Source organism: Taudactylus pleione, unplaced genomic scaffold (assembly GCF_031769625.1).
Source record: "Taudactylus pleione unplaced genomic scaffold, aTauple2 ptg000609l, whole genome shotgun sequence".
NCBI lineage: Eukaryota > Metazoa > Chordata > Amphibia > Anura > Myobatrachidae > Taudactylus > Taudactylus pleione.
In genome coordinates this window covers 4748306-4776285 of record NW_028285011.1, presented here as the reverse complement: position 1 = coordinate 4776285, position 27980 = coordinate 4748306, and the positions used below count along the sequence as shown (strand labels likewise).

Below are 27980 nucleotides of genomic sequence, written 5' to 3'. Positions count from 1 at the left end.
CACTGCGATGCCATATGCAACCTGAGGCCTCATAGCGTGCAATGAAGTTAGCAATTTCTGAGTAAGGTCAGAGCTTATGCTAGTGTGTGTGTCTGCGATGGTACCGATGGTTTTGCAGTCTTGCTAAACATTACGGATGTGTATAACGTAAAGTGGGCGTCCTTATGTAGTGCTGCAACGGCATAGCGATCGCAATGGATTAGCATATCTAAGCAGTGACACTGCGTGCGTAGTAGCTATTGCAATTGCAGTTGTGATTCTTGCTGAATCAGACCCATAGAGAGAAGGGGGCCCAGATAAAGATTGCTCTCTTAATACACACCTACATAGAACTCTTTATTCAAGAAAACTGTTGCAGGTGCAAAGCAGTGCCAGAGCACAACGGCATGCAGAGGGGACGGGACTATCAGCACCAGGGAGTACAGCCCTACCCGGAATGTCCAAAGAACGCTCTGGGCAGCTCTGCATCAGCGATACTAGCCGCAGGGTATCTTTCCAGACACCTTGCAAGCCAAAAGCAGGGTCATGGGGCAGCGACAGTGCTGCCAGCATGGCCATATGGCCTAGGCGACGGCACTGCTTGTACACCCTTGCCTACGGCCCTGGTACAAAGAGACACACGCATGCCATAATAGCAGTCTAGGGAGCATAAATCAAATGTCTTGTACAACTAATGAATTTGGGGAGCATATGTGACTCTATACCTTGTCAGTACAGTTTAAAATCAGTATGACAGATACATTTTTTTTAATTCTTATAAAATGAATGTACCAAGAGCAATTGTCATTTATATCAATTATTATTATTATTTTTTATAAAACTAGAAGATATATTTCTGCAACTACTTTATATTGAACCAAATAACATCTGAAAAGTATGGATAAACTGTTTGTGCCATTCTACAGTCTAAAGAATTCTAAAAGCTCTTGAGTACAAAAATATATTGAAATATATATATATAAAAAAAAAGGTTTTCCCCTGTATAAGCTCAGAATTTGCTGAAGCTGCTAGAATAAGACATCCTGTGCCATCTAATAGAAAGAATGTATAAAATGTATGGTCTTCTGTTGAGTTTGAAATATCAAAAAATCTCAGTATGCGGTTGTTTATTTATCATTGTCTTTGGGCTTAGCATTGTCTGTTTCTCCTGCACTGTCTGGACCATCGGACAAGTACTCCACGCTATAATTCTTGATTCTTTTCTCAACTTTAGTAATCCTTTGTTTAAGTTTTAACTGGGTGGAGTTGTAGTCAGCTAACAATCTGGCAAACCTGGTCTGTAAACTGTCGAAAGCAGTTTCCATCTTCTCAACTTTTTCAGAAATGTCCTTTGCGTCTGACCCTGCCTTTGCTGCTTCTTCATCAATGAGTCCGTCTTTCATAAGGATTTGTCGTCCTTTTTCTTCTAATACTGTTTTGGCATCTGGGTACTCTGTTAGGGCCTCCATTAAGTCATCCTTAGATAAACAGAACAAGTCAGAATATCCTATACTTCGAATGTTAGCTGTCCTTCTGTTTCCTGATTTGCTCCCTTTAATGTTTAATATACTGATTTCTCCAAAATAACTTCCATCACTGAGCACCACAAACTGAGTCACACCATCATCTGCTACTACAGCCAGTTTACCTTCCTTAATGATGTACATTTCACGTCCAATGTCCCCTTTTCGACAAATATAATCACCAGGACTGAAGACTTGAGGCCTTAGCTTGAGGACTAATTCCACTAGTAAACCTGCTTCACAGTCCTGAAAGATCCTAACCTTTTTTAAAGTGTCCAAATGAACATTAATTGCGATTTCAGCTTTCAGCTTGTCAGGTAGGTTCTTCATGACCTCCTTTTCATCAATTGTTTTCTTGTTTGTCCAGAGATAGTCAAACCACTTTATCACCCTGGCTTCCAGATCTTTCGACACATTACGGAATTGCATATATTGCTTTATAGAGTCTATCTTGGATTGAAACTCTGCCCTAGATGCGTTCATATTTGAAATCATGGATCCCACGTTACCAACAATGGTTGCAAATATAAGAACACCAATTAGGAAATCAAACACCACAAAGAGGTATTCTACATCCTTGACTGGGGGTGGTGTCTCCCCAATAGTGGTAAGGGTGAGGGTTGACCAATAAAGACTATAAATGTATTTTCGTGCAAGACGTCCATATTCTGGATGAGATATATTAGGATAGACCCATGTGTCAGATCCAAACCCAATGACTTTAGATATTGCAAAGTAGATGCAAGCATTCCAATGTATGATGATAAGAATATAAAGGACAAGGTTCCCAATACGGAAAATATTCGGATAATTGGTTCTCGTTTCGGTGCGATCAAAAAACTCAAACATCCTTGCAAACCTAAGCAGGCGATTAAATCGTAGCTCTGGGAAATTAAGTCCTATTTTTAAGTAGATTAAGTCAGTTGGCAATAGAGACAACATATCAAGCTTAAACTGCAAAGTCTTTGTGTAATATTCTTTTAACTTCTTGGCATCTTTCACAAGCAAGCCTTGCTCCAGAAAACCTGAAAGAAACATAAATATTAATAAAAGTTTTTTGTGAATAAGCCATGTCTTATATTGTAGATATACATGTCTGTGACACATTATGTTTATAGTACAAACTCATTGTTCACTATTATCATACAGCATGGGGAAAACTGTAAAAACATAAATATATTATATATCGCAGAGAAGGCTGAAGAGAAAACAGCAGAGCTGGGTCACCTGCTAGATAACTTAGGTGGAGGATCCTAGAGGCAGGGCTGCCATCAGGAGGGGACTACCGGGACTGCAGTCCCGGGCCCGGAAAGAGAGCAGGGCCACCTCTGCAGTTGCAAAAGAGGATATCTGTATAGAAATGTCCTCAACATAATGGCCACCGCTATCGAGGAGACAAAGCAACCGACAATATGGACGAACAAATGCATAGGAACACAAGGAAGCATCAAATTGAATATTGGTCAGAGAGAAGGTAATATTATGTCTGCAGGATCAGCAAAGCAACAAGCACAGTGGGAAACTTCGGCAGGGAGGTGGCTGTATATGTGTGTGTGAGAGGGAGGTGGATGGGGCAGGGCTTGTGTATATGTATGAACAGGGCTATTTTTCTGGAAAAATAGGTTCAGGAGCTGTGGGTGGAGCTACTGGGGGTGGAGCTACAGACAAGCAATTATATATATTATATATACCAGTGGTTCCCAAACGTTTTGAATCACGGCACCCTAAAGTATCAGCATTGTTTTCACGGCACCCCTAAGTTTAAGTTTGTTATTGAGAAATCAGAAAAAAATTAAGTAAAGTAGTAAAGTGAAGTAAACTGTGCTTACCTGTCATCCTTAGGCTCAGTTATGTGGTGGACAGGTTTGCACTTCTGTTTGTCCATATATTTACATTACATTGACCATGAATAATTTGATTTGGTGCTGGACCAAAAACCAAGGCAGCCCTGCAGGTGTTCCGAGGTGCCACGGCGCACAGTTTGGCAACCACTGATATATACAGTATATATATATATATATAGATATACTGCAAATAGGTTCAGCACTCCCCCTGTAGAAGAATTAAATGGCCTACGTGCCCTTGGAATAAATCAAGAAGACTGTCATTGAAATGCCCCGTCCGGCAAATCACCACACGTCACTGCAGTTTTTTATGCTGAATAAACTTTTTAAAATCCCTCTGATGAAGTCCTTTATGAAACACGTTAGGGCGGGGCTCTGTGACGAAGCTTACACCATCCAAGCACGGCTCCCTGCTTCCGAGATACAGTGAGGTAGTCCAGCGGGACCTGCATCCAACAGGTGTCGACGGCACCCGGTGGAGGTTGCGGTAGGAGCTGATTGCTGTTGGATGTTTTATATTAAGCCATGTGGTATCGAGCCCACACAGTTTTGTTTTAGGTAAAGGCACAATTGTTATATGTGCACCAATCGTTTAAAATAAACTTTTATGCACTATGAAGTGCCCTCTCTTATTATTGCAGACAAAAAGTTTTACCTCGAGGGATATCGAGTATTGAAGTGAGGAGTTGTGGTTTCAGATACTGGAGACCTAGTGCAGTGATTGATTACACTTGGACATTGCTTCTGAAATTCATGTGTGGACGTTGTATTGCCTTATACAGGACTAATATATATAAGGCACACCTGATTGTTATATTGTGTGTGTGTGTGTGTATATATATATATATATATATATATATATTGTGACACAGTTAGGTTAGGGGGTCCCTCTCCTGGGTAGAGGACTCCTTCCTTACACACACACACAGCAGCAGGGAAGCAGTACACCAGTCTGGATGCAAGTACAAGCTGGTCGGCGCCAGTCTTTATTGTACAATGTCAGAAATATAAAGAAAACATAAATATAAATCCTAGCCCTGTCGGGGTACTAACTTCACAGGTAGTTCCCTCACTACCAGAACCTGGCAGGGCCTAATGCCCTCGCCAGCAACAAAGGCACAGCACAACACTCACAGTTAGGTTTCCAAGTGTCTCTGAGCAAACTCCCTGCCTGCTCTCCCAGGTGAGACAATCAGCCCTACACACACTAGGCTTATATTGGCCACTCTCAGGTGGAAACCCTAACAAGCCTGTTACCAGGCTGCGAGAACCAAAACCTGGAGTGGCCGTGGGTGGAGCCCTCCCTCTCCTTTCACCCACAACCCCCAGGTCCCAAACCGGCTTTTCAAAAAGCCGAAACTCAAGCCTGCTACACTGCAGACTTTCTCCTGGGGGTTTAAAACACATAAGACAGGAATCTGGGACAAATGTACCTGCCACAGACCACTTTACCAATGATCCTATCACATATCCCCCCCCTTTGTTTCGACCTGTGGGGCGGAACAACTGAAGCCCCCAAACAATGAACGCGTGACAACGCGTCAGCATTGGCCAGCTGGCTTCCTGGCCTGTGTTCCACTGAAAATTTAAAAGTTTGTAACGCCAAGAACCATCTCGTAATTCTCGCATTACTGTCCTTATTTTCGGACATCCACTTCAAAGGGGCATGGTCAGTGATCAATTTGAACTTTCTTCCAACCAAGTAGTACCTGAGAGCCTCTAATGCCCACTTTATGGCCAACGCCTCCTTCTCCACTGTGGCATAGTTTCTCTCATGTACATTCAACTTTCTACTTAGATAGAAAATAGGGTGTTCCTCACCCTCCTTGTTCTGGGACAGGACCACTTCTATACCCACTTCTGATGCATCGGTTTGTACTATGAATTCCCTTTCAAAATTAGGAGTCATCAGGACTGGTTGGGAACACAACGCTACTTTCAACTCCTGAAAAGCTTTCTCTGCCTCAGGACTCCATTCTACCATGACTTTTTGTTTGCCTTTGGTCAGGTCAGTCAGTGGGACTGCCATGGTGGCAAAGTTGGGTATAAACCTCCTGTAGTACCCCGTAATTCCCAAGAAGGCTCTCACCTGCTTCTTATTCAGAGGCCGTGGCCAGTTTTGTATGGCATCAACTTTATTGAGCTGAGGCTTTATCAGGCCTCTGCCAATGGTGTATCCTAGATATTTTACTTCCTCCATGCCTAGACAACACTTTTTTGGGTTGGCTGTCAAACCTGCCTTATAGATGGAGTCCAACACTGCTTGTACCCTGGGTAAGTGAGACTGCCAATCAGGACTATGAATGACCACGTCATCCAGATAAGCAGCCGCATACTGTCTATGGGGCCTTAGAATCCTGTCCATCATTCTTTGGAAGGTAGCAGGTGCCCCATGTAGCCCGAAGGGCAACATCTTGTACTGAAACAAGCCCTCTGGCACTGAAAAAGCTGTCTTTTGTTTGGCGCTCTCGGTTAACGGTACTTGCCAATACCCTTTGGTTAGGTCAAGAGTGGTTAAATACCTTGCCGTCCCTAGTCTCTCAATCAGTTCATCCACTCTTGTCATCGGGTAGGCATCGAATTTTGAAACACTGATCAACTTTCGGAAGTCATTGCAGAAACGCACACTCCCGTCGGGCTTTGGAATCAACACAATGGGACTTGACCATTCACTATGTGATTCTTCAATAACCCCTAACTCTAGCATATTTTTAATTTCTTTCGACACCGATTCTCTTTGTGCTTCTGGTAACCTATAGGGCTTTAGATTAACTTTAACCCCTGGGTCAGTGATGATGTCATGTTTAATGACCGAGGTTTTCCCAGGTACGTCCGAGAACAGCACCCTATTTCTGATCAGAAACTCCTTGACCTCTTGTTGTTGAATTGCCGACAGGGTTTTTGCCACTGTCACTTCGGGAACTAAGGGCCCTGGATTTACTGGAGGGGCTCGGACGGCCGACAGTACCGTTCTATCTTTCCAGGGCTTTAACAGATTTATATGGTATATCTGTTCCGGCTTTCTTTTCCCCGGCTGGTAAACTTTGTAATTGACCTGCCCCACTCTCTCTAAGATTTCAAAGGGCCCTTGCCATTTAGCCAAAAGTTTATTTTCCACAGTGGGAACCAACACTAACACTCTGTCTCCAGGAGCAAAGCTGCGTAACCGAGCATTGCGGTTGTATACCCTCTGCTGTGCCTGTTGAGCCTGTTTCAGGTGCTCTTTCACTATCGGCACTACTGCAGCAATTCTCTCCTGCATTTGAGAAACATACTCAATCACCGTTTTGTAAGGACTAGACTGCCCCTCCCATGTCTCTTTGGCAATGTCTAGTAACCCCCTTGGGTGTCTCCCATACAACAAGTCGAAGGGTGAAAACCCGGTGGAGGACTGGGGAACCTCTCTTATGGCCAACAATAAATACGGCAATAAGTAATCCCAATCCCTACCATCCTTGTCGACCACTTTCCTAAGCATGTGTTTTAACGTCTTGTTAAACCTCTCGACCAGCCCATCGGTTTGGGGGTGATAAACCGAAGTTCTTAACTGTTCAATATTGAACAGGCGGCATAACTCTTTCATGACTTTTGACATAAACGGTGTACCCTGGTCAGTTAGTATCTCCTTGGGTATACCCAGCCTGCTAAAGACATGAACTAGCTCTCTGGCAATGGTTGACGTATTGGGCAACGGGATCGCTTCCGGGTACCTGGTAGCGTAATCCATTATGACCAGAATATACAGGTGTCCCCTGGCAGACTTCATCAAGGGTCCAACCAAATCCATCGCTATTCTTTCAAACGGCACCTCTATAATAGGCAATGGAACTAGTGGACCCTTAAAATGTGGCCTGGGAGCATGATACTGACACTCAGGGCAGGATGCGCAAAAGTCAGACACCTCTTTATGAAGCCCGGGCCAGAAAAACCTCTGCATTATTCGCTCAGTGGTTTTCTCTACCCCTAGATGGCCTGCCGTTATATGACCATGGGCCAGATCCAACACTGTTCTTCTGTAGGCTTTGGGAACTATTAGTTGTTCCACAATATCTTCCCCCTTCTTAGTCACCTGATATAACAAATCCTGACACATTGCCATGTGGGGATAGGACAAAGGACTATCAGGGTCTACGAGTTTACCATCAACTACTTTTACATTCTCCCTGGCTTTTACCAAAGTAGGGTCATTCAACTGCTCCACGGCAAAGACCTCTCTTCTGACCTCTAAATCAGGCAGATGATCACCTGGCCCAACAACACTTCCCACCTCAATGGGAGGCACATCAGTTGGCGGGCCACCGTCACGTTCCGCATTCTCTAGTTCGCCAACCATAGTAGAAAAAGGGAATAACTCTGACTCAGAAGAAACTCCCTCCTCCACTACATCGACAACCTTCTCAAATGGATCGGGGTTGTTCACCTCTGGAACAAAACGGCTTTCCCACAACTTCCAGAAGTGAGCAAAGTCTCTCCCCAATATTGCATCGTACACCAGACCATGCACCAAACCCACAGAAACTATAGCAGAGCCACATGGTGTCTCGATGTTCACCTCGGCCGTAACATAATATCAGTTTTCCCTGTATGCCTCAAGGGGTTCACCAGCTCAGCTTTTATAAGTGTCACCAAGCTACCAGAGTCTAACAGTGCCTCTACTCGGTTGCCATCTACAGTGAGTACACACATGTGCTTATCAGTCTCAGCCTGCCGGTCAGCCATACAGGCTATCTGTGCAAAGAAAGACCCCCTGCGGTAGACATGAGCAGTATCACTTTGCATAGGTTCAGTTGTAAGTGAACAATTAGCGGCAATATGGCCGAAGCCACCACATCGGAAACACTGAGTCATATTAATGTCTAGTCGTTTACATAGGCAAGAACCTTCCTGGCCTGGCAGGCCGGTCTCCAGGTTCTACACCCTCAGTCTTAGGTACATTCCACCGCCCAGCACCCTTCTCCCCTGGAACAGTCTTACCAGTGTCTGTGGGAGTTCGCCGGTGCGCCATCGGGGCTCGGTGGGGAATACTCATCAGCTCCTCAGCCGCCACGTACCTCTCCACCAGCTCAACCAACTGGTCCGCGGACTTAGGGTCTGCATGGCTCACCCACTTGCGCAGAGTCACCGGTAATGATCGCAGGTACCGGTCCATCACGACCCTTTCCACGATCTGTGGTTCCGTCAGCGTCTCGGGCTGTAGCCATTTTGAGGACAGATGGACGAGGTCATGCATCTGTGAACGTGGAGGCTTGTCCCTATGGAACTCCCAGCGGTGGACCCGTTGGGCACTAACAAAGGTGGTGACTCCCAAGCGAGTTAGGATCTCCTGTTTTAGTTTTTTATAGTCCTTGGCATCAGCCAGGCATAAGTCGAAATAGGCCTTTTGTGGCTCTCCAGACAAAAAAGGTGCCACCAGACTTGCCCACTGCTCCTTGGGCCAACTCTCCCTTTCGGCCGTTCTTTCAAACGCAGTGAGATAGGCCTCCACATCATCGCCCGAAGTCATCTTTTGGAGGAAGTGACTGGCTCGTACGGAGTGAGTGGTGGTGGGAGGACCAGTAGTAACATCTCTGGGCCGGGCGACCAGGTGCTGTACCACCTCTCTTATGGCCTGGCTGTTTTCCGCTAAGGCCTGGCGGGTTTCCTCGATGGCGACCTGTTGTTGCCTCTGGGCTGTCTCCAAGGCCAACAGTTGCACCCTGGTGGATTCCTGCTGAGCTGCTGTAGCTTCCTGCTGAGCCCAGGTAGCTTCCTGCTGAAGTTTGTTTGTCTCCTGCTGAGCTGCTGTAGCTTGGAGCAAGGACTTAATATTGTCCTCCATTTTGTCGTGGGGTGTAGGTTGGAAGCTGAACCTTGCCTCTCTGAGCATTGGCTGACGCCTCCTCTATGGGACTCCAAGGAGACAGTGTTATTTCCACACTCACCAATTGGGTGTCTGTCCCTTTAATTTTTAAACGGAAAGATTTCCTCTCACTGCAACTTCAGTGTGTGTGGGTGCCCGCATTCTCCACCATATTGTGACACAGTTAGGTTAGGGGGTCCCTCTCCTCGGTAGAGGACTCCTTCCTTACACACACACACAGCAGCAGGGAAGCAGCACACCAGTCTGGATGCAAGTACAAGCTGGTCGGCGCCAGTCTTTATTGTACAATGTCAGAAATAGAAAGAAAACATAAATATAAATCCTAGCCCTGTCGGGGCACTAACTTCACAGGTAGTTCCCTCACTACCAGAACCTGGCAGGGCCTAATGCCCTCGCCAGCAACAAAGGCACAGCACAACACTCACAGTTAGGTTTCCAAGTGTCTCTGAGCAAACTCCCTGCCTGCTCTCCCAGGTGAGACAATCAGCCCTACACACACTAGGCTTATATTGGCCACTCTCAGGTGGAAACCCTAACAAGCCTGTTACCAGGCTGCGAGAACCAAAACCTGGAGTGGCCGTGGGTGGAGCCCTCCCTCTCCTCTCACCCACAACCCCCAGGTCCCAAACCGGCTTTTCAAAAAGCCGAAACTCAAGCCTGCTACACTGCAGACTTTCTCCTGGGGGTTTAAAACACATAAGACAGGAATCTGGGACAAATGTACCTGCCACAGACCACTTTACCAATGATCCTATCACAATATATATATATATATATATACACACACACACACACACGGATCTCCTCTGTCTCCCCGGATCCCTCTGCAGTGTTGCGGCGGTCTGTGAACGCCGATTTTACTGCCAGTATCCTGCCCCAGAATGCGAAAGGCGCTTTGGGACACATGCACTGATAGTAGAAGTGTGAGGAGGGGAACATATTTCCCCTCTGAGCACTAGTCTGCTGGTCTCTGCATGTGCAGAGATCAGCTGCAGCAGCAGGTACTGATGATCGGTCCCCCCTGCCTAACTGCGGTCTGCAAATGTGAGGGGGCGAGGCCAGATCAGGGGGGGTAACTGTCATATTTTGGTCAGGGGGGAGGGGGTGTTATGCAGGCCAGTAAAATATTTATTTGGCTGGAGAGTGTGGGGTTATCTAATTTTTGTTTAATAAATATATATATATATATATATATATTTATTGATACATGGGGGGGCTAATTTCGGAACCTATTGTCCCTGGGGGTGGGGGCTATACCTATTATACCTGGGGAGGTAGTTGCTATTGCTGGAGATCTTTTGACACTGGGAAGGATTATTTATGATGGGGGGGTGGAACGTTAAATTACAATGGGGGCCTATGGACAGGTGAGTTGGGGATGCAAAACATACCCTAGGTATATTTTTTTGTAAATAAAATATTTTAATATATTTAAAAAAATACTTTTTAAACTTAAAAAAAAAACGCCAATTTTGTCAGTTAAGTAAGAGGTTCAGGAACCCCAGCCCTGGTATATGTGTGTGAAAGGGAGGTGGCTGGAGCAGGGCTGGGTATATGTGTGAGAGGGATGTGGTTGGGGTATATGTATGTGTGTGAGTGAGTGAGGTGGAGCTGCCATGAGGGTATTTATTAGATGTGCAGGCTAGGAATAGTTTGAATTTTCCCGCCAAGTTCTGGGTCTCAGAAAGAGGTAAAACATCATCTTTCATAGACAAAAGTCCATGAAAGATGATGTTTGTTCATAAATGATGATGTTTTGCCTCTTTCTGATACCTGACGTTTTTTTGGGAAAAAAATCTGAATTTGATGTGAAAATCCGAACCAATCCAAACCTGCACATCTCTAGTATTTATGTATCATAGTAAGGATCAGGGCTAAGGTATATCATGTATATGATAGATTGACAGGTTAAAATAACACCCACCCCACAGCCCAAACGTTGACAATTTATTTTGAAATAAAACCTGTTTTTTCGCGCCAATTAATACCCCACCCCCACTGTAGCTACACCGACTTTATCCACAGCTCGGCCCCCAGGGAGGCCTGTCTGTATTGTCAGACTCGGGCCCCACAATTTCTGATGGCAGCCCTGTCTAGAGGCATGCCATAGCCTAGATTTCTATTTTTTTAACTACTGCAGTGAGGCCCTCTTTTGTGGAGCCCTAATCTAGGGAGCCCATGATCATTATTACCTAAAGTTGGCCAGCTTGAGGCTGACTCATTCCCACCAATGACCTGCTTCATGGATCCTCTCCAGCCTTCACTCTAATCCCCTACCCACCTCTCCTCTCTGCACGGATTTCTCCCTCCAACAGCTTTAAAGGATAGGTAAGTGCCTTGTGGGGAGTAATGTGGGGATTAATGATATTTGGGGTGGTGTAATGTTATATAAGGAGGAAGTTTAAATGCTACGTGGGGTCTTTACAAAATGTGGATATTGGTGGGGGATATCAATGTTATAGGCTGGCTGTCTCTGTATTAAATGTAATTGTTATTCATATCATGTGGGGTCGGCAGGCCTAATAATATAGGTCCTGCTTCAGAGTTGTACGGTGTTAGCACAGCAGCTGCATCATTGGAGCCAGGCAGTGGAAGCTCCAGAGGGGGGGCTGCAGCGAAGTTCAAAATTCAAATAGGAGATGATTGCCTAAGTGCGGCAGGGCCGGGATCTCTATGTCCATGTATATGTGGGGCTTCATAAGTGCTGTACATAAGCTGTCTGGTGGCATATAAGTAGGTGTTCTAATGTGGAATACAAGGAGGACAACTGAGGAATAAAGGGGCATGTATACAGTAAGTACTGTAAATAAAGTAGTCTGGTGAAACAATATTGATGAATCCCATGGGAAATGCATTTTTGTATGGATGGATCAAGTGGGATGATGAGGTTTAAATCTGTCAGAAGCTGTGAAACAGCAACAGAAATACATTCTGTATATAATTATGCTGCAATGCTGGACTGGAGCCTCTTAAGGTGCGTACACATGGTCAGATATAACAGGACAATAAGAACGATAACGATATCAATCATATCGTTATCGTTCATATCGTCCTGTTTTTGTACCCTTTCAACTCCAAACGATGGGCGATGCACAGGCACGGATGGTCGATATCTATACTGACTATCGCCCGTGCATGCAGGCCAACCTGGTCAATATCGACCAGGTTAGCCTGGTTACTATAGGGACCCGCGATCGTTGATGAGCACATTGTTGATCGCGGGTCGTTATAGCCCTTTGGGGGTTGGTGCATGTGCTAGACGTTCGATATTGAATATCCAGTACATGCAGGATGATCAGACAACAATATCTGATCACTCCGTGTGTACAGAGCTGAACTCTCCAACTAGTTCCAGTACACGCTGACTGGCAGGCAAGCAGGCTGGGACTTTATGGAGAAAGGAATTATTAAATAAAACCATGGTGACTTGTCTAGTGACAGGTCTTCTATGACATACCGGATATTTTGTTGGTCATATGTGTAGCAGGATGGGACTTTCTAATTTAATAATTTCCCTCGGTTACTACATCAATAGCACTTACTAGTAATGTAGATACCTTAGCTTACCAAATTGATGCTCCAAGCCCATTTTTCTTCCACACAAGGTGAACAATAGTCATAACTTAAATCACATTAATGAGCCATGTAACTTTTGCAAAATATTATGCAGAACTTGCAATTGTATCCTGTATGTAAATTCGTCATCTTTTTCTCCAGAGAGAATAAAAAGAAAACCATAATTTAGCTTAGTCAGGGTTTCCTTTATTGTTTGGGAAATTCACAATGCAAAATCAGAGGGGTTGGGTACAAATCCCGACGGTCAAAACAGATTTATGTAAGTATTCTAGCCCTTACCCTAACCCACCCTTCTCGCAGCCTAACTCTCCCCTCCCGCAGCCTAACCCTAACCCTCCCGTCCCGCAGCCTAACCTAACCCTGCCCCTAACCCTAATAATACCGTCGGAATGTGTCGGAATTGTGTCCATCGGCTTCCTGACCGTCGGGATCCTACATCCCAATCAGAGCTCTAGTAGGAATCAGGGTAATTTTAGAGCTTCTGTTACATTCGTGGTAGGAGCTTAACCATTCTTTAGTGTTTGGGCTAATGTTAGGTCTATGGTAAAGCCAAGTGGACAAATAAAGTGGAATAATGACTAATTTTTTTTAACTAAAATGTATCTTGCTCCAGATCCTGCTTTGCCTATATTTGTGTGTACAATAACTTCAATATTCACAAAACTAGTTTCATCACATCTACATTAAGTTTAAAACTAAAGCACACCAGCCCATATTGTTATACAGTATATGTATTGACATTACAGCCAACCCAGTACTATACAGTGAGAAAACGACTATGGCCCCCCATTTATTAACGAGTTTTATCATCAAAACGAGTGATACATTTCACTGTGTATGATAAATGGTGCTCCAGCCAATCAGCTCCCAACTGTCATTTTTCTAACAGTTGACAGTTGGGAGGTGATTGGCTGGAGCACCATTTATCATACACAGTGACATTTATCATTTTGGTGATAAAACTTGTTAATAAGTGAGGCCCTATGTCTGCAATGACTATATTGCTTCCTGGGAGCCTGACTGGGGCTATGCAGACCATTGTGAGAATGGTTTGGGAGACTAGACCATTTGTTACAACTCTCAGGCATAACAGCTCTTTTGACACATTTACTAGATTACCAAACTGGACATGAGTATCATTCTATATACTTTACAACGTTACAAAAAAGTCACATACCAAGCCCAGCTAAATGACAGGTGGTCTATCAGAGAGAAAGGACAATTACCCCTCAAGAAGTGACAAAAAGATGGAACATCACTCAAAATTACTGCAGTATATATAGAACACATTCTGGGCCTTCATTTGTGAAGCACAAAATGGCCAAGGTACAATGCACAATATTGGTGACATTAATTTGCCCTTGTGCACCTAGAGGTATAGAAGAGTGCACAGCTTTGTAAAAGAAGAAGATTTCTGTATTTGCAGAGGAGCAGAAGTTTGCACTGATGGAAGACGTTGGGTAGAGCCAGACTTACACAGCAGCAAAGAACATGTTTTTTAATTTTGTGGAGAGAGATTATTGAAGTGAGAGGATGCAGAGACTGCATTTTCAGGGGCATTCATCCTTCAATATGATTTTTCCACCAGGTGCCAGAGTACTGTAGGATAATGGACACGGTTGTTGGGGTAGCTGACCAGAAGGTCTCAGCTATTGTCCTTTTAGCACCTCTGATGCCTTAATTGCTGGCAAGAGGAGGTCTAATGGCACTAATGTTTATGAGCACAGCATATAGCTGCACTGTGCAAAATCAAAACAATTGGTAGTTTAGGAAATGAGGTCCAATGTAAATAGCACATAAGCGACTCACCTGTTCTGAATCTCACTATGGTGTCAGTGACGTATATAAGATCGGCACTGTAGTCCAGGACAATCCACAGGATGGGATTGTTTTTTTGCAGCTCATCAAAGCAAGCTCTTCAAAACAGAAAATCATACATATTAGTCCAGTACTTACTCACATACATATACACATAGATATATAGTGATGACACATCGTCACCTGCACACTAGCAAGCACCAGTTGTAGAGCACAGGTATAGAGATAATCGATAACCATCTGTAGTAGAAGTTGCTGGCTGGGTCAATGACAAATATTTCTTTCTTCTTTCTGTGAATAAAAAAAAACATATTATGATTACTGAAATGTGGAAGATGCGTATTCAGTGTATCACCTACCTTTTTAATACATTTTGGTAAGACTTAGGGGTTTATTTACGTATTGTTTTATGTATTGTTGTAAAACCAAACACTTCTGTAAGTGTTTATGCCCGATATGTAAAAGACCAGTGCTTTTACTAGCAGTGTCTTTCTAGTAAACCCGCACTTCATAAATAAACCCCCTAATCTCTTATTGCCACAATAAACACCCGATAAGTAATAAATATGCCCCACAAAATTTAGAGGAGGTTGTACTTGATGAATTTGTGTCACCTAGTTATATTTGCTAGTTAGTTTGCTTTTGAACTGAAACTTGTGGAATGACCTTAGTCTTCTCAATCCATTACAGAACTTTCTTAAGCAATAAAAGATACAATGGTACAATACTCACTCCCACATACTTTGGAAACACCACAGTCTAGATGGGCACTGCGAAATACTGTATATCTAGAAAATTGGGTACTTTTTTCTGGTCTGTGTGCCACTAATATATGTATGTCACAGGTACACAGCAATTACTGCTATTTTATAGAAACACCTGTATGTAGTGAAGATGTTATACACTTAGAGGTATTTTAGTCTGTTTTATACAGTTTTCACACAACTTGCTATAGATGTAAACCACCCCTGTCCCTTTTGTCAGTCTAGGATGATCCCATTACCTTGAAGAAGAATCAGTTTGGAACATTCCTTTAAATTTTACCTTGATTTCAGTGGTGATGTGTTCACCCTGTGACCTCGCACTGTCAGGACGTGGGAGTTCAGCCTCCTGTCTGTCCTGATTCAATTAAGACTGGGCTAGGAGATTTGGGGGGAGATTTAGAAAATGTGGAGGTTTCCCATAGCAATGAACCAACTTTTAGCTATAATTTTAGAGACTGTGCTAGATAAATGACAGCTAATAAGTTGATTGGTTGCTAAGGGCAACTACTCTACTTGTCCCCTTTAGAAAGTTTGATACATCTCTCCCCTTATTCTTCAACTCTGCCACCCAAAGTCATTTTCAGGACATCTGTCGTGGGGCTAGCACTGTTTCCAAGTCAGTATAATCCCTAGAGAGCTGGTAGCCAGATTCTGAAACATCGTGGAACCTTTGGGGGCCATCTCCTGTCTGGATTCATTTCTAGTGGTACCAGAAGGAGCTCCAACACTCCAACCCTCTGATCCCCACTAACTTGGCTCCCATTTACACTAGCTGCTTGATGTTATTCCTCCCACCTGTACTCCAAGACACATAGGTAATTGCTAGACCATCTGCATAAGAGTTTCATTTTTTGATTTAAATATATTTATATAAAAAGCAAATGAATACATAAATTTATATTGTAGTTATGGAAATGTGGTTCTTCCAATAATTCCTCTTTTCTATGAATGTTGCAAACATAATTTGATATAAGAAACAATTTGGTAAATAATACATACAAATAATACCTATAAATGACATTATAAAACACAAGTGATATTTCACTGTCTGATGATACAATGTAGAGTCTAGTCTAGCAAAGCTTTTAGTACTTACTCCGTTTCTTTTTTATCATCATTTTTTGCATCTTTTTTGTCTGCCTGTTTTTGCTCTTTGTTCTCATTGACAGCGTTCTGTTCCTTCTTTATACTGTTTAATGCAGTAGATTGGAGAGTGGAAAGAGTCCTTTCAGCAGAAGATAATAGCACAACAACAAGGACTAGAGCTACCTATATTCAACTATAAGTATGTTACCATTCCAGATACAGTAACATTCAGATTGTGATCTTCAAATACCTGGGTTATTTGTATGACTCTTGAAAAATACAAATATTTCATAGGGAAGGTTGTATAGTTGGACTAAGAATTGCTATGTTTGTTTTGTATAAGGGTAAAGACCTTTATTCTGGATTCATTTTGGATGGATTATCTCACTGAAGTGGAAGTACTATGCTGTACATCCAGAAGGCGCTCCTGGAATATTGATATAATCAATACAAAATACAAAGAATTCCAAAAAGAGGGAGGACACTCTAGGACCAAAAATAAAGGGCTATGTGTGTTTAAAATCTAAATATTATTACATATACCAGAGGTTCTCACCATTACAGTGAAGGTTTTAAGGCTATTCATGTTTGAGTCCAGATGGTCAAATCAAATTGACTGCGGTACTAATCATCACATGTGCTCAAGCAAGGATAACCTTAAAAAGAGGACTGTAATGGTGGAGTTTGGGAACCTTTGATATACACATTAAAAAGATAAAGACTTAAATTATTTCCCTCAAACAACACAGTGAAACATACAAAACGTGAATTCAATTTTACACAGATACAATACAACATGTATTAAAACCACAATGACAGTTATCCTGATCAGTAATATTGGCAAATTATCTAATTATCGCATTTAGGGCCTGTATACAGAGTTGTAGAGAGCCGATCCAGGCTCCATTACTATAGGGGGAGTGGCCTAATCATGGGAGGCGTGGCCATTCCCCCTTTGACTTTTTTGGTTAAAAACCCTATTTGCAGTGCCGAAAAGCGTCAGTGTGCCCTGGGTGGGGGGTGCTGTGAGCCCCTCAACCCAGCGCAAGTCCTGGGGAGGCATGATCAGTGTGAGTGCTCCCCCCAGAGCAGCGTGTGCTGGGCTGCTGAAAGGTAAGAGGGAGGGGGGCAGCATCGGACCCGGACCCCCGCCAGGTCCCTCTAACAAGCCCAGACCTGGGTAATTAGTACCTGATCCCACCCCTTCTCAGCGCCCCTGCCTGTATATTAAGGTCTCACAAAATAGAATATCTCTGCAGCACTATATATTGTACAATGTGTTTTAGGATTTATGTGGTATTGAGCAGGGGCATCGGAACGATTTTTCGTTGGGGGGGCAACATAAAATCATTCTGACACCCCTTCGCCCGCCCACCTCCTCGACCTCCCACTCTCTGACCTGTTGCTGAGCGGCTGCGAACGGCCAGGGGCTGTGCTTTATATCAATATGCCGCACAACCCCTGCACTGTGTGGAGGAGAAGGTGTAATGTGCAGTATTTTAATTTATAGACAGCACAATGTGCGGCGCACATTACACCTCCTCCTCCGTACAGTGCAGGGGCCATGCAGCATATTGCTATAAAGCACAGCCCCTGACCACCTGCGGTCGACGCGCCTTTCAAATGTTTTTTGGGGGGCATATTGAGTATTCTAGGGGTAGGCAACATGTGGCACCCCAGCTGCTGTGGAACTGTACATCCCAGCATGCCCTAACAGCAAAACTTTATCAAGGCATGCCAGTAAGTGTAATTTCACTGTAGCTGTAGTGCCACAGGTTACCTACCCCTGGAGTATACCATCCTGAAATAAATGAAAGCTGATCTATGATGTACAGTATAAGTACACTCTTTCTGGTAACAGTGAAGGTGTCACAACTCAATAAGTCATCAATTATACAGGTAGGTACCCGATCTCCAAGGTGGATAATAAACAATTGGGTTCTTAATATATGGTAATAAGATACCGTTAAATATGATCTATAAGTTTGATAATAATTCTATTAACTCTGTTGGGCTGTACAGCTGCTATTCACTAGCTAAATATTATGCTACTTTAGATTATTATCAGCTGAACTAAGGGCCCGATTCAGAGGTGGGAGCTAATGCAGCCGGGATTGCGTCTTTTTACGTGGCATGATTGCGTCCTTATGCTAATGCTACAGCTGATGGGATTCGTACAGAGAAGCCAACTGGCTGCAGTGCTAATCCGTCACTGGGGGTGATTCAGCTGCAGTCGCAAGTGCTAAGTAGCTGCTAACATGTTAGCAGCTGTAATAGCACCAGTATGGTAATGCAGCGCGAGACGTCACGCCCCCTGCATGCATTACTTAACAGAGCTGCGTACGAGGACGCAGCATCGGATAATCTGAAATCACATCGGCAGGCTGAGTGACCCATGGGGTCACTCAAGCCAGCCACCGCAGATACAACAAAGAGGCGAGGAAATCTCCATCAGCCAATGGAGATCCTGGCCTCTTCCCTCCCCCCCCAACGGCGGCAACACGCCTCCATTTTAGGAAACAGGCTTTTGCTTCCCCCTTTCCGCCCACAAATAGCAGCAGACTGTCAATCACTGAGAGTCTGCCTCCGCTGTGCGTGCCATCACGCAGGACCCGTACTGCACAAGCGTAGTACAGGTCTGATGCCTGCGCAGATTCCCGACCATCGGGAATTTGCGTTCAGCAGTGCACATATGTGCATTGCTGAATCAGGGCTACTGTGCATAACAAGTGGCACCATCAGATGCACATCGGTCATACCAGTGGACATTAGAGCAGCCCTATATCGTTAATCAGAATGTCCGTTGGAACATGGCCGCCACTTCCAGTGCAACTGCGGAAAAAGATGCAGTCGCCAGCTGTGACACGTCTGTGACACGCCAACATCTAGTTAGCCAGCCCCTTCTTACCACCCATGAATGCCAACTGAAATTGTCTCCCTCTGTGTCAAAATTTGTTCCGTGTCCAAGTCAGTGCGACTTGGACACATGAGCAGTACAAAAAACATCGGACAACTGAGTAAACATCGGCACTGCATCCACCTCTGAGTCCTCAGGCCTTAAGTCACCACAAAAGGATCTAAATTATACTCTCAAACACTGGGGAGAGCTAATTATATTTGAGATGGTTGTATCATAGGGCCTGATTCAGACCCGCTCGCGAGCGCTGAGCGCTCGCAAGCGGGTCGATGTTGGCCCCGCGCGCATGCGCACGATGGACCCGGCTCCGTCTTGCGCATGCGCGAGACCCGGATAGCGACGGGCAAGCCGTCACTCCGGGCCTCGTACAAAAGGGGGCGTGCTGTCGATGGTGAGTGACAGCACGCCCCATTTGGTGGGCGTGCCGAGGACGTGTCTGCCCAGACGGAGGCGTTCCCATGTGAACGCCTAATGTCTGGGGCTGGCCCCACTGACATCACTAGGGCTTGTGGCAACGAGACCCTACCACAAGGGTCTCGTCGCAAGCCCGATGGTCACGATGGTCTTGACCATTGCGACCATCTTCCTGGTTGCTCGCTATAGCTGTGGTTGGTCACCCACAGCTATACGAGCGGCCAGGAGGCCGCTCTAAAAATTAAGAGGGACGGCCCTGATTCAGAGCGAGCGCTCTGTCAGAGCGTCCGGCTCTGAATCAGGGCCATAGATCCCTTCATGTGTGAACCCATGTGCCTCAGTATAATAAATGAGAATGCACTGTGTAAATATACAAATGAGTATTTTATATTAAACAGTTGTACAATCATAACATTTGGTGTTACTTAGTGGAGTCTGAGTAATTCTCAGTTTGCTAATGTACTTGTGCCTTAGTCTACAAACAGTATTCCAGTGATTGATACTGCTTTAGTGTATTGTATCACTGCAGTGGTTATACAATAATCTGTGCCCCTATGAGTAAAGTAAGCTGACACAGACGGCTTATGGATGATTAAGCTGCTCGTGCAGCGGCCCTGCTAAGAAGGAAGCTCTGTGCACCGTCACACTGCACTATAGTCTGTGTGCAGAAAAAAGCCGCGAATTGCAAGGATGACTGAATCTGGGGTCACGGCATATCTGAGTGCTGCACCCCAGTGACTCGACACGTGTTCCACAACATTAGCTTTATCAAAAGGTTGATACAATGTAGAGTCCAGTATAACAAAGCTTTCAGTACTTACTCGTTTTCTTTTTTATCATCTTTTTTGTCTGCTTGTTTTTGCTCTTTGTTCTCATTGACAGCGTTCTGTTCCTTCTTTGTACTGTTTAATGCAGTAGATTGGAGAGTGGAGAGAGAACTTTCAGCAGAAGATAATAGCACAACAACAAGGACTAGAGCTACCTATATTCAACTACATGAATATGTGACCCAGGGGCGTTTCTAGAGAGGAGGGGGCCCGTGTGCAGTCTTTGTCACGGGCCCCCTCCTCTCCATCTGGCGGCCAGCGCTGCACTTATAGACTCTGGGCAGTAGAGTGTGCCCAGAGTCTATAGCGCATGCGCAGGTCACCGGGAAAATGGCCGCAGAGGCCATTTTTCCAGGCATTTTTTACAGCGCAGACACCGGCGCCGACGTGGGACTCCGGAGAGGTAAGTATAATATGGGTGCACCCTGCACCCTTTATAAATATACCCCTGATGTGACCATTCCATCCAGATAACATTCAGATTGTGATCTTCAAATACCTGGTTTCTTTGTGTGATCAAAGATCAGCTCTTGGAAAGCAAAAATAATGGCAATTTAATAGTGGATGAAAATGAAAGTTATAAATATGTAGTTTCAAATCATTTTTAATTAAGATACCATGACCAAAAAAGCTTATAACGTGACTGTGAAATAAAATAGTGACAGTTTTAAATATGTGAATATCATACATTAAGGGGTCTATTCATGATGTTAATTATCAGTATCTGAATTAACATCCTAACTCAACGCGAGCGCTGGAGCAATTCATCATTGCTCCAGTGCGGTGACAGCTGTTCCAAAAATCAGCTGTCTTCCCGAAGTGCTTCACTGCTTCCTGTAGGACACGCATGCGGACAAGAGCCCCGACGTCCGGCGGAAGGAGCCGGACAGGGGCGGAGGGATCCGAAAGATGACGAATGCGCCCACACTCAAGCTCTGAAAATATTGTATTTTTGGAGCTTGATGAAGTCTATCCCTATACTAGTGTATGGGGAGAGCGGGCCATGTCACAAGAGGTAGGTAAGCAGGAGATATCTGTGATATCTCCTGCTGTACCTACTTGATGAATGGCCCGATAACTTAATTTCTACAATTGCAGGTGAAAATGTTAATTTTCACAACATTTTCACCTGCTTTTGTGGAAATTAAGTGATGATGATGATGATGATGATGATGAATAGGCCCCTAAATGATTTTACATATATGGAGGATAACCGATTAAGTGTATTATTACTTCTCTGTTTTCCTTGTAACAGATTTAAAGCTTTCATGAAAACCTATTTTAGAATGTTAGACTTTAATGTTTTGTGAAAATTTGATAAAAGACTACTTCTTGCTTACATGCAGTGTGTGGGAGATTTGTGATAGAAACATAACATTTCCTGGCAGAAAAACATTCGATTCATCTAGTCCAGTGGTTCTCAAACTCGGTGCTCAGGACACCAAACAGTTCATGTTTTCCAGGTCAACTGTAGTTCTTTAAGATGTGACAGTTGGGAATACACCTGTGCACCTGCTGGGTGGTCTGGAAAATGTGACCTTTTAGCGGATGAGAAACACTTGTCTCGTCCATAGATGGGTAACAGCTGGCTCCTGGGCTCCCACAACTCGGTAAGCTATCACATGTGACCCAAGCTCCTTCTAGGTCTATGCCCCCACTCTGATAGGTGTTAGAAGGAGAAAGGAGTGCCCCGCTGATCATTTAGAGGTTACGAGGGAGCTGCAGTACCAATGGTAAGTAAAATTCTTCATCTTATCAAATGTTACTGAACTTCACCAAAAGCTAACTGATAATTTGTTCAATGAATCCTCTAAATACAGGGCCACTGACAGATTGGGGTGAGCATGGCCAAGAGGGTGTAGTGACACCAACTTGGGAACGTGGTTATGTCTACGTCTGCCTCTACGTCTTCTCTCTTGTAAACTGAACATAATTGTCATAATTGTCACAGCTCTTCAATGAATTGGTTTTAGTTAATAAATCAAAAACCTGCACACATTACTTATTTTGAAGCTTCACTGGTAACCTGTAAAGTGGCAATATAACATTGCTATTCCTGTTATTAATTCTTATACTGTATACAAGCATTTATTCTATTTGCTTTTATCTGTCATTTTAAATTAAATCTCTATGGTCCCTTTATTTTTATATTATATCTAGCATTTGGATGCAGGTGTCTTACATGCATTATGTTACACCAGTAAAGGGACCCGGCATATATATGTCCCGCTTCTCTCTACTCTGCCCTGCACAGACTTACGTTGTCGTTCTCTGCCTCCCCCCGCTCTGTCTTGCTCTGCCCTTGTTATTCATGCTCCCCCCCTTCTCTGTTCCGCTCAGCCCCTCGCTGCCCTACTTCGCCCCCTGCTCCATTCTGCCAGCTCTCTCCCACCTTTTCCGTTCACAGCGGGTCTTCACAAGCCATGGACTGTCCCTGCCGTCTCCCTAGCAATGGGAGCCGTGTCTCCCGAGCAATGGGATCCGTGTCATAGCATTCAACATCTTTTGTTTTACCCTCCTTAATATTGTTCTCTTTATTTCTCACTTTTGCAATTGTTAGTTATTACCTTTCTTAATTGATAGTACAATTGTTTTATACTAGCTTCATTTATGAACTTATTTTCCTCTGATTTGTCTTTATTTCATATACTGTATGCAGCTTTTTGTAGGCCTTGTAATGTCTACCACGTCCCTGGCGGATCACACTGCCTTTCTTATACGTTTACTGACATATCGAACACAAAACCGTTCATAGGATTGGATATGGTGCACTACGCTTGTGTAGGAAACAGACACACCATAATGACTAGACCACAGCCACAATTATTCTAAACTAAAAAGTTACAGCAGGCACTATATTCTATTGCCTATATAAGCAATACCAATGGGATAATACAACATTTATGGAGGGAATGTATAGTTATCACTACTAGAACATTGGGATGTTGAGGAATCTTGTTCTATGGTAGTAACAGACATGAACTTACTCATCCGTGTTGTTGCTGTTGTTGACATTGAAATTGGCAAGAACCCAGTGACTGTGAGATTAATAAAAATAGACAAATGAACAAATAACAATCTGCATCCTATACATTCAGGTAGAAATCCACAAATGTTGCTGAATAAAGCCTTGCTGGCCAATCATTGTAAAGGTAAAATTATAAAGTTGACCCAATACTACACACAGTGGAGATAATGAATATGTGGGATGATCAAATTCATCATCAACCAGAACCTCATGAATACAAGGAATGTGTTATAGGGCTCTATTTATTAACATTATTTTTACTAAAATAAAGTGAAAAAGGGTGTTTTCACACCCTTTTCACATTATTTTAGTTTCACCTACAGTTACTATAGGGCAATTGGAGTAGAATTCACAAAATTCTACTCCAACCCCTAAGTATCACTTATTTTTAGTAATCAGATCCCATTTCCCATAATTGTAATGAGAAATGTGATCCGACCAAAGTTACTAAAAATAAATTGTAAAAAAATACCGGGGAAAGCACTGTGATAATAACGCCACCTGGAGGTGGCGTTATCCAGGGTCTCTCCCAGTTACCGGGCTCCTACTCTGCTCTAAAAGGCAGAGCAGAGCCGGGAGCCAGCCCCAGTGTTCAGCTGTGTGGTCTAAACAGACCACATGCTGATACACTGCAAAAAAAAAAATAGTAAAAAAAAATTCACTTACCTGACTCCATGGACCAGTGGTCGGGACTCCGGTGATGACTCCCCTCCGGTCAGCTGGTCTCCCATGCTGCACTGCGGCCAGGTCATCGGCTGATCGGATCATGGTGCAGGATGGGAGAGCAGCTGACCGGAGGACATGGAAGACATCACCGGAGGCCAGATCATGCCGGTAAGTGTAATTAAGGGAGAGGGCCAGGGGTAGCAGCGGCGGCCGGTCGGTGCATGCGTGGGGCACTGGTCACTGTATTTTTTTGCGAATATACCGTGACTAGTGTGCGGAGGGGATTTGCAGGGACAGAGCTTCCTCGCAAGCTCTGTCCCTGCAACGGATTTGTAGTAAATCCCTGTGATATTGTCTGAATTCGCAATATCACACTACAATCTGCATTACTAATGCGGAGTGTAGTAAATAGAGTCCTTGATCTGGTGCTTATTCTGGGCATTTTGGATTTTTTTTCTGAGTCTTAAAAAGTGTTTATAAGTGGTAATTCCTTCCCATGTGTCTGCTAAAAAGACAGAAACAGAAAACATGGGGTAGATGTATCAAGCAGTGAAAAGAGAGGGGAAGTGGATCAGTGGAGAAGTTGCTCATAGCAACCAATCAGCTTCTATTATCACATTATAGACTGTACTTGATAAATGCTACCTCAAAGCTGATTGGTTGCTATGGGCAACTTTTCCACTTGCTCGGGTGAGGTGTGTTCAGATGGGTTGACTCTGATTAACTCTCAGAGGATACCTCTGAAGTTTAGGGACATTGGCCCTGATTCAGACCCGCTCTCTGCCACAGGCAGCTCGCAGGGTCTGCGGGTGTATTTTTTTTTCGTCTCCAGGCCACTCGCAAAGCTGTGGGTGTCCACCCACAGCTTGTGCAAGCGGCCTGGAGACCGTCGTGATTATCGCGACCATTGGGCTTGCGACGAGACCCTGGGGTAGGGTCTCAGCTGCCACAATCCCGAGTGGACTCCCTGCCCCGTCTTGTAGCGTGCCATGCAGCGTCTGAAGTTCAGTCGCTTGGCGGGGCTCACGCATGCGCACGTTGGATGTGGCGCATGCGCAGTGGCCAAACATCGAGCCACTTGCGCGGTTCTGAATCAGGCCCATTGCTTGGCTTTCCTTCCATGGTAGGCTTGTATTTACTACAATCCGCATTTGAAGTGTAGATTGTAGTGTGATATTTTCGTCTAAATTCGCATTACGAATTTAGGCAATATCACAAGGATTTATCAAAATTCGATAAAGCTCTGTCCCTGCGAATCCCCTCTGCAGTCTTCTCACTGTATTTTTTGGTAAAAAATACAGTGAAAAGGTGCCGCGCATGCACCGACCGGCTCACCTAACAATAGAGCCCATAGAGAGGATTACGTCACCAGATGCGGGAGTTGGTTGAAAAGCTATCAATTTTGGCCAGTGACTTATCTATAATGGGTGCAGGTTGTGCTGTGACATACACACCCTTTAGTCAAAGCGGGCCCCATGCCACACACTTGCACCCAGGACGGTATCTCACCAGAATGTTGGCGGCCATATTTGACTCCAGAAATATGGTGACATTTTCTAGGCAGGGGGAAGCCGGTTTAAAAAAAAAGCAATAATAGCCAATTGCTATATATTACAAAAGTCAATAATTGATAAAATGCAATGGTAATGATATAGCTTGTGCTTGGTACTGTCAATGCATAGGGAAAAGTGAGTGGGATCCTCCATGGAAAACTGGTAACCAGCACCAAGCAATTCCAGGCTGGCCTGGTACAGGTTGAGTCTCCCATATCCAAAATGCTTGGGACCAGGGGTATTTTGGATAACAGGATATTCCGTATTTTGGAATAATTGCATATCATAATGAAATATCTTGGGAATGGGACCCCAATATACACACAGAATGCATTTATGTGTTATATACACCTTATACACATAGCCTGCAGCTCATTTTATACAATATTTTCAATAATTTTGTGGCTCAAGCAAAGTTTGTGTACATTCATTTACACCCTATACACACAGCCTGAAGGTAATTTTATACCATATTTTAAATAATTTGTGCTTTAGACAAAGTTTGTGTATATTGAACCATCAAAAATCAAAGGTTTTATTATCTCAGTCATTCCAAAATTATTCCGTATTTCGGAATATTCCGTATTTCGGAATATTTGGATATGGGAGACTCAACCTGTACACTATAACAGGGAGACCTGCAGCATTTGCAAAACCACTTGTTCTACAATATGGACTTTACCTAAGTAAGACCTGCAAGCACTGCATATTAGTTACAGTGTACCATAATTTTATTGTATCTCTGCTGTCACCATATAATATATATAAGTATAAGATATTTTGGGCCCCCAGTGCTTTGAGGAGGCTCTGTTATGTAACTCTTTCTTGTGGTCAGGGCTATGACTCCCTAACCCCTTCCTCCTGGTCTTATGTAAAAGATTTCCACTTTCTAGTGATATTGGTGGCGAGTGATGAAAACAAATCAATAATCCATAAATGTGTCACAAGGCAGAGCTAACTAAAACAATTTCATTTCAATCTATCCCACTGTTCATGCGTGTCACGTATCAATACCCAGCCTTTTACATAGGGGTAGATTTACTAAAGTCACTAAAAATTAAAAAGTGGTGTTGTTGCCCATAGCAAACAATTCTGGCTCTCAGGGGGTGAATGAGAGTTGTATGGTAAAAGCATAAAAAATGCCAGTGCTGCAGGAGGCGTCTAAGGGTAAAAGACATCCACTACTGGCATTGCAGATCCAGGGGCGCCGAGAGGGGGGGGAGCGGGTACAATTTACCCGGGCCCGGGCTTCCAGAGGGGCCCGGCAGGGGCCAGGCGGGGGCCCGGGTCCAGCGCCGCCCCCCCTCCCTCCTCACTATCTCCCAGCACACAGCGTGTGCTGAGATGCAGTGGGAGATTGCTGTGGCTGCTGCTTAGCAGCCGCGAGCAATCTCCTATGCCTGAGGGGGGGAGCAATCACACTGATCGCGCCCCCCCCTGGCTTCGCGCCGGGCTGAGGGGCTCGCAGCGCCCCCCCTCCCCGGCGCGCAGCGCTGCAAATGTATACTTTTTTGTACTTTTTTATTCGAGGGGGCGTGGCCACGCCTCCCACGATTAGGCCACGCCCCCTTTTTACCGGGGCACAGCAGGGCTCTCAACGGCCCTGTGCAGATCCAAATGCTGCGTCCAGAAATGCAGCATCGGATCACCATCACGGCCACCGGTCAAGATGGTCGCAGCCATCTGAGTAAGCCTCAGCTTTGTAGAATGGTCACAGTGGCCCCATCACCATCCCCCCCCCCCAGAAATTCAGCAGCATGTCAATCAGGCTGCAGTTTGGGGGAACTGCGAGCGATCTCACAGAAGGAGACAACTGAATCAGGCCCTCGTTTCTCTATTGAATCCTAGAAAATGACAGAATCTGATTGGTTGTTATGGACAACACCTCCACTAGTCTGTTTTGGAAGCTTTAGTAAATGTGCACCAAATTCTAAGGGTCTCATTCAGAGGTGGAAGCTGCTGCTCTTGCATCTGCCACAGTTGCGGCTGCGATATTATGCAAAAGCTAGAATCAGCCTTCCCCTTGTGTAGTAGCCTGAGTCTGAATGTGCATGCCCACTTTCAGCATCTCTGCATTCTGGACTGAGACGCCCACTTTCAGCATCTCTGCATTCTGTAACACTGT

At 44.4% G+C, this 27980-nt stretch overlaps 1 protein-coding gene across 2 annotated transcripts in view; it reads right to left on the bottom strand.

Moving 5' to 3' along the window:
* Nucleotides 1–211: 211 nt before the first annotated feature.
* The window catches only part of CNGA3 (cyclic nucleotide gated channel subunit alpha 3), a 77299-nt gene continuing 49530 nt past the window's right edge, over nt 212–27980 (bottom strand). Inside the window, exons 5-10 of one of the 2 annotated variants that reach the window (XM_088454097.1) lie at nt 23596–23646; nt 20603–20683; nt 16461–16553; nt 14784–14891; nt 14592–14698; nt 212–2527 (exon numbers count right to left, since the gene is read on the bottom strand). In XM_088454097.1, coding sequence (XP_088310223.1) covers nt 1107–2527; nt 14592–14698; nt 14784–14891; nt 16461–16553; nt 20603–20683; nt 23596–23646 — 1861 coding nt within the window. In that variant the 3' untranslated portion in view covers nt 212–1106. The remainder of the gene's footprint in view (nt 2528–14591; nt 14699–14783; nt 14892–16460; nt 16554–20602; nt 20684–23595; nt 23647–27980) is intronic. The other variant, XM_088454096.1, reaches the window with a different exon arrangement.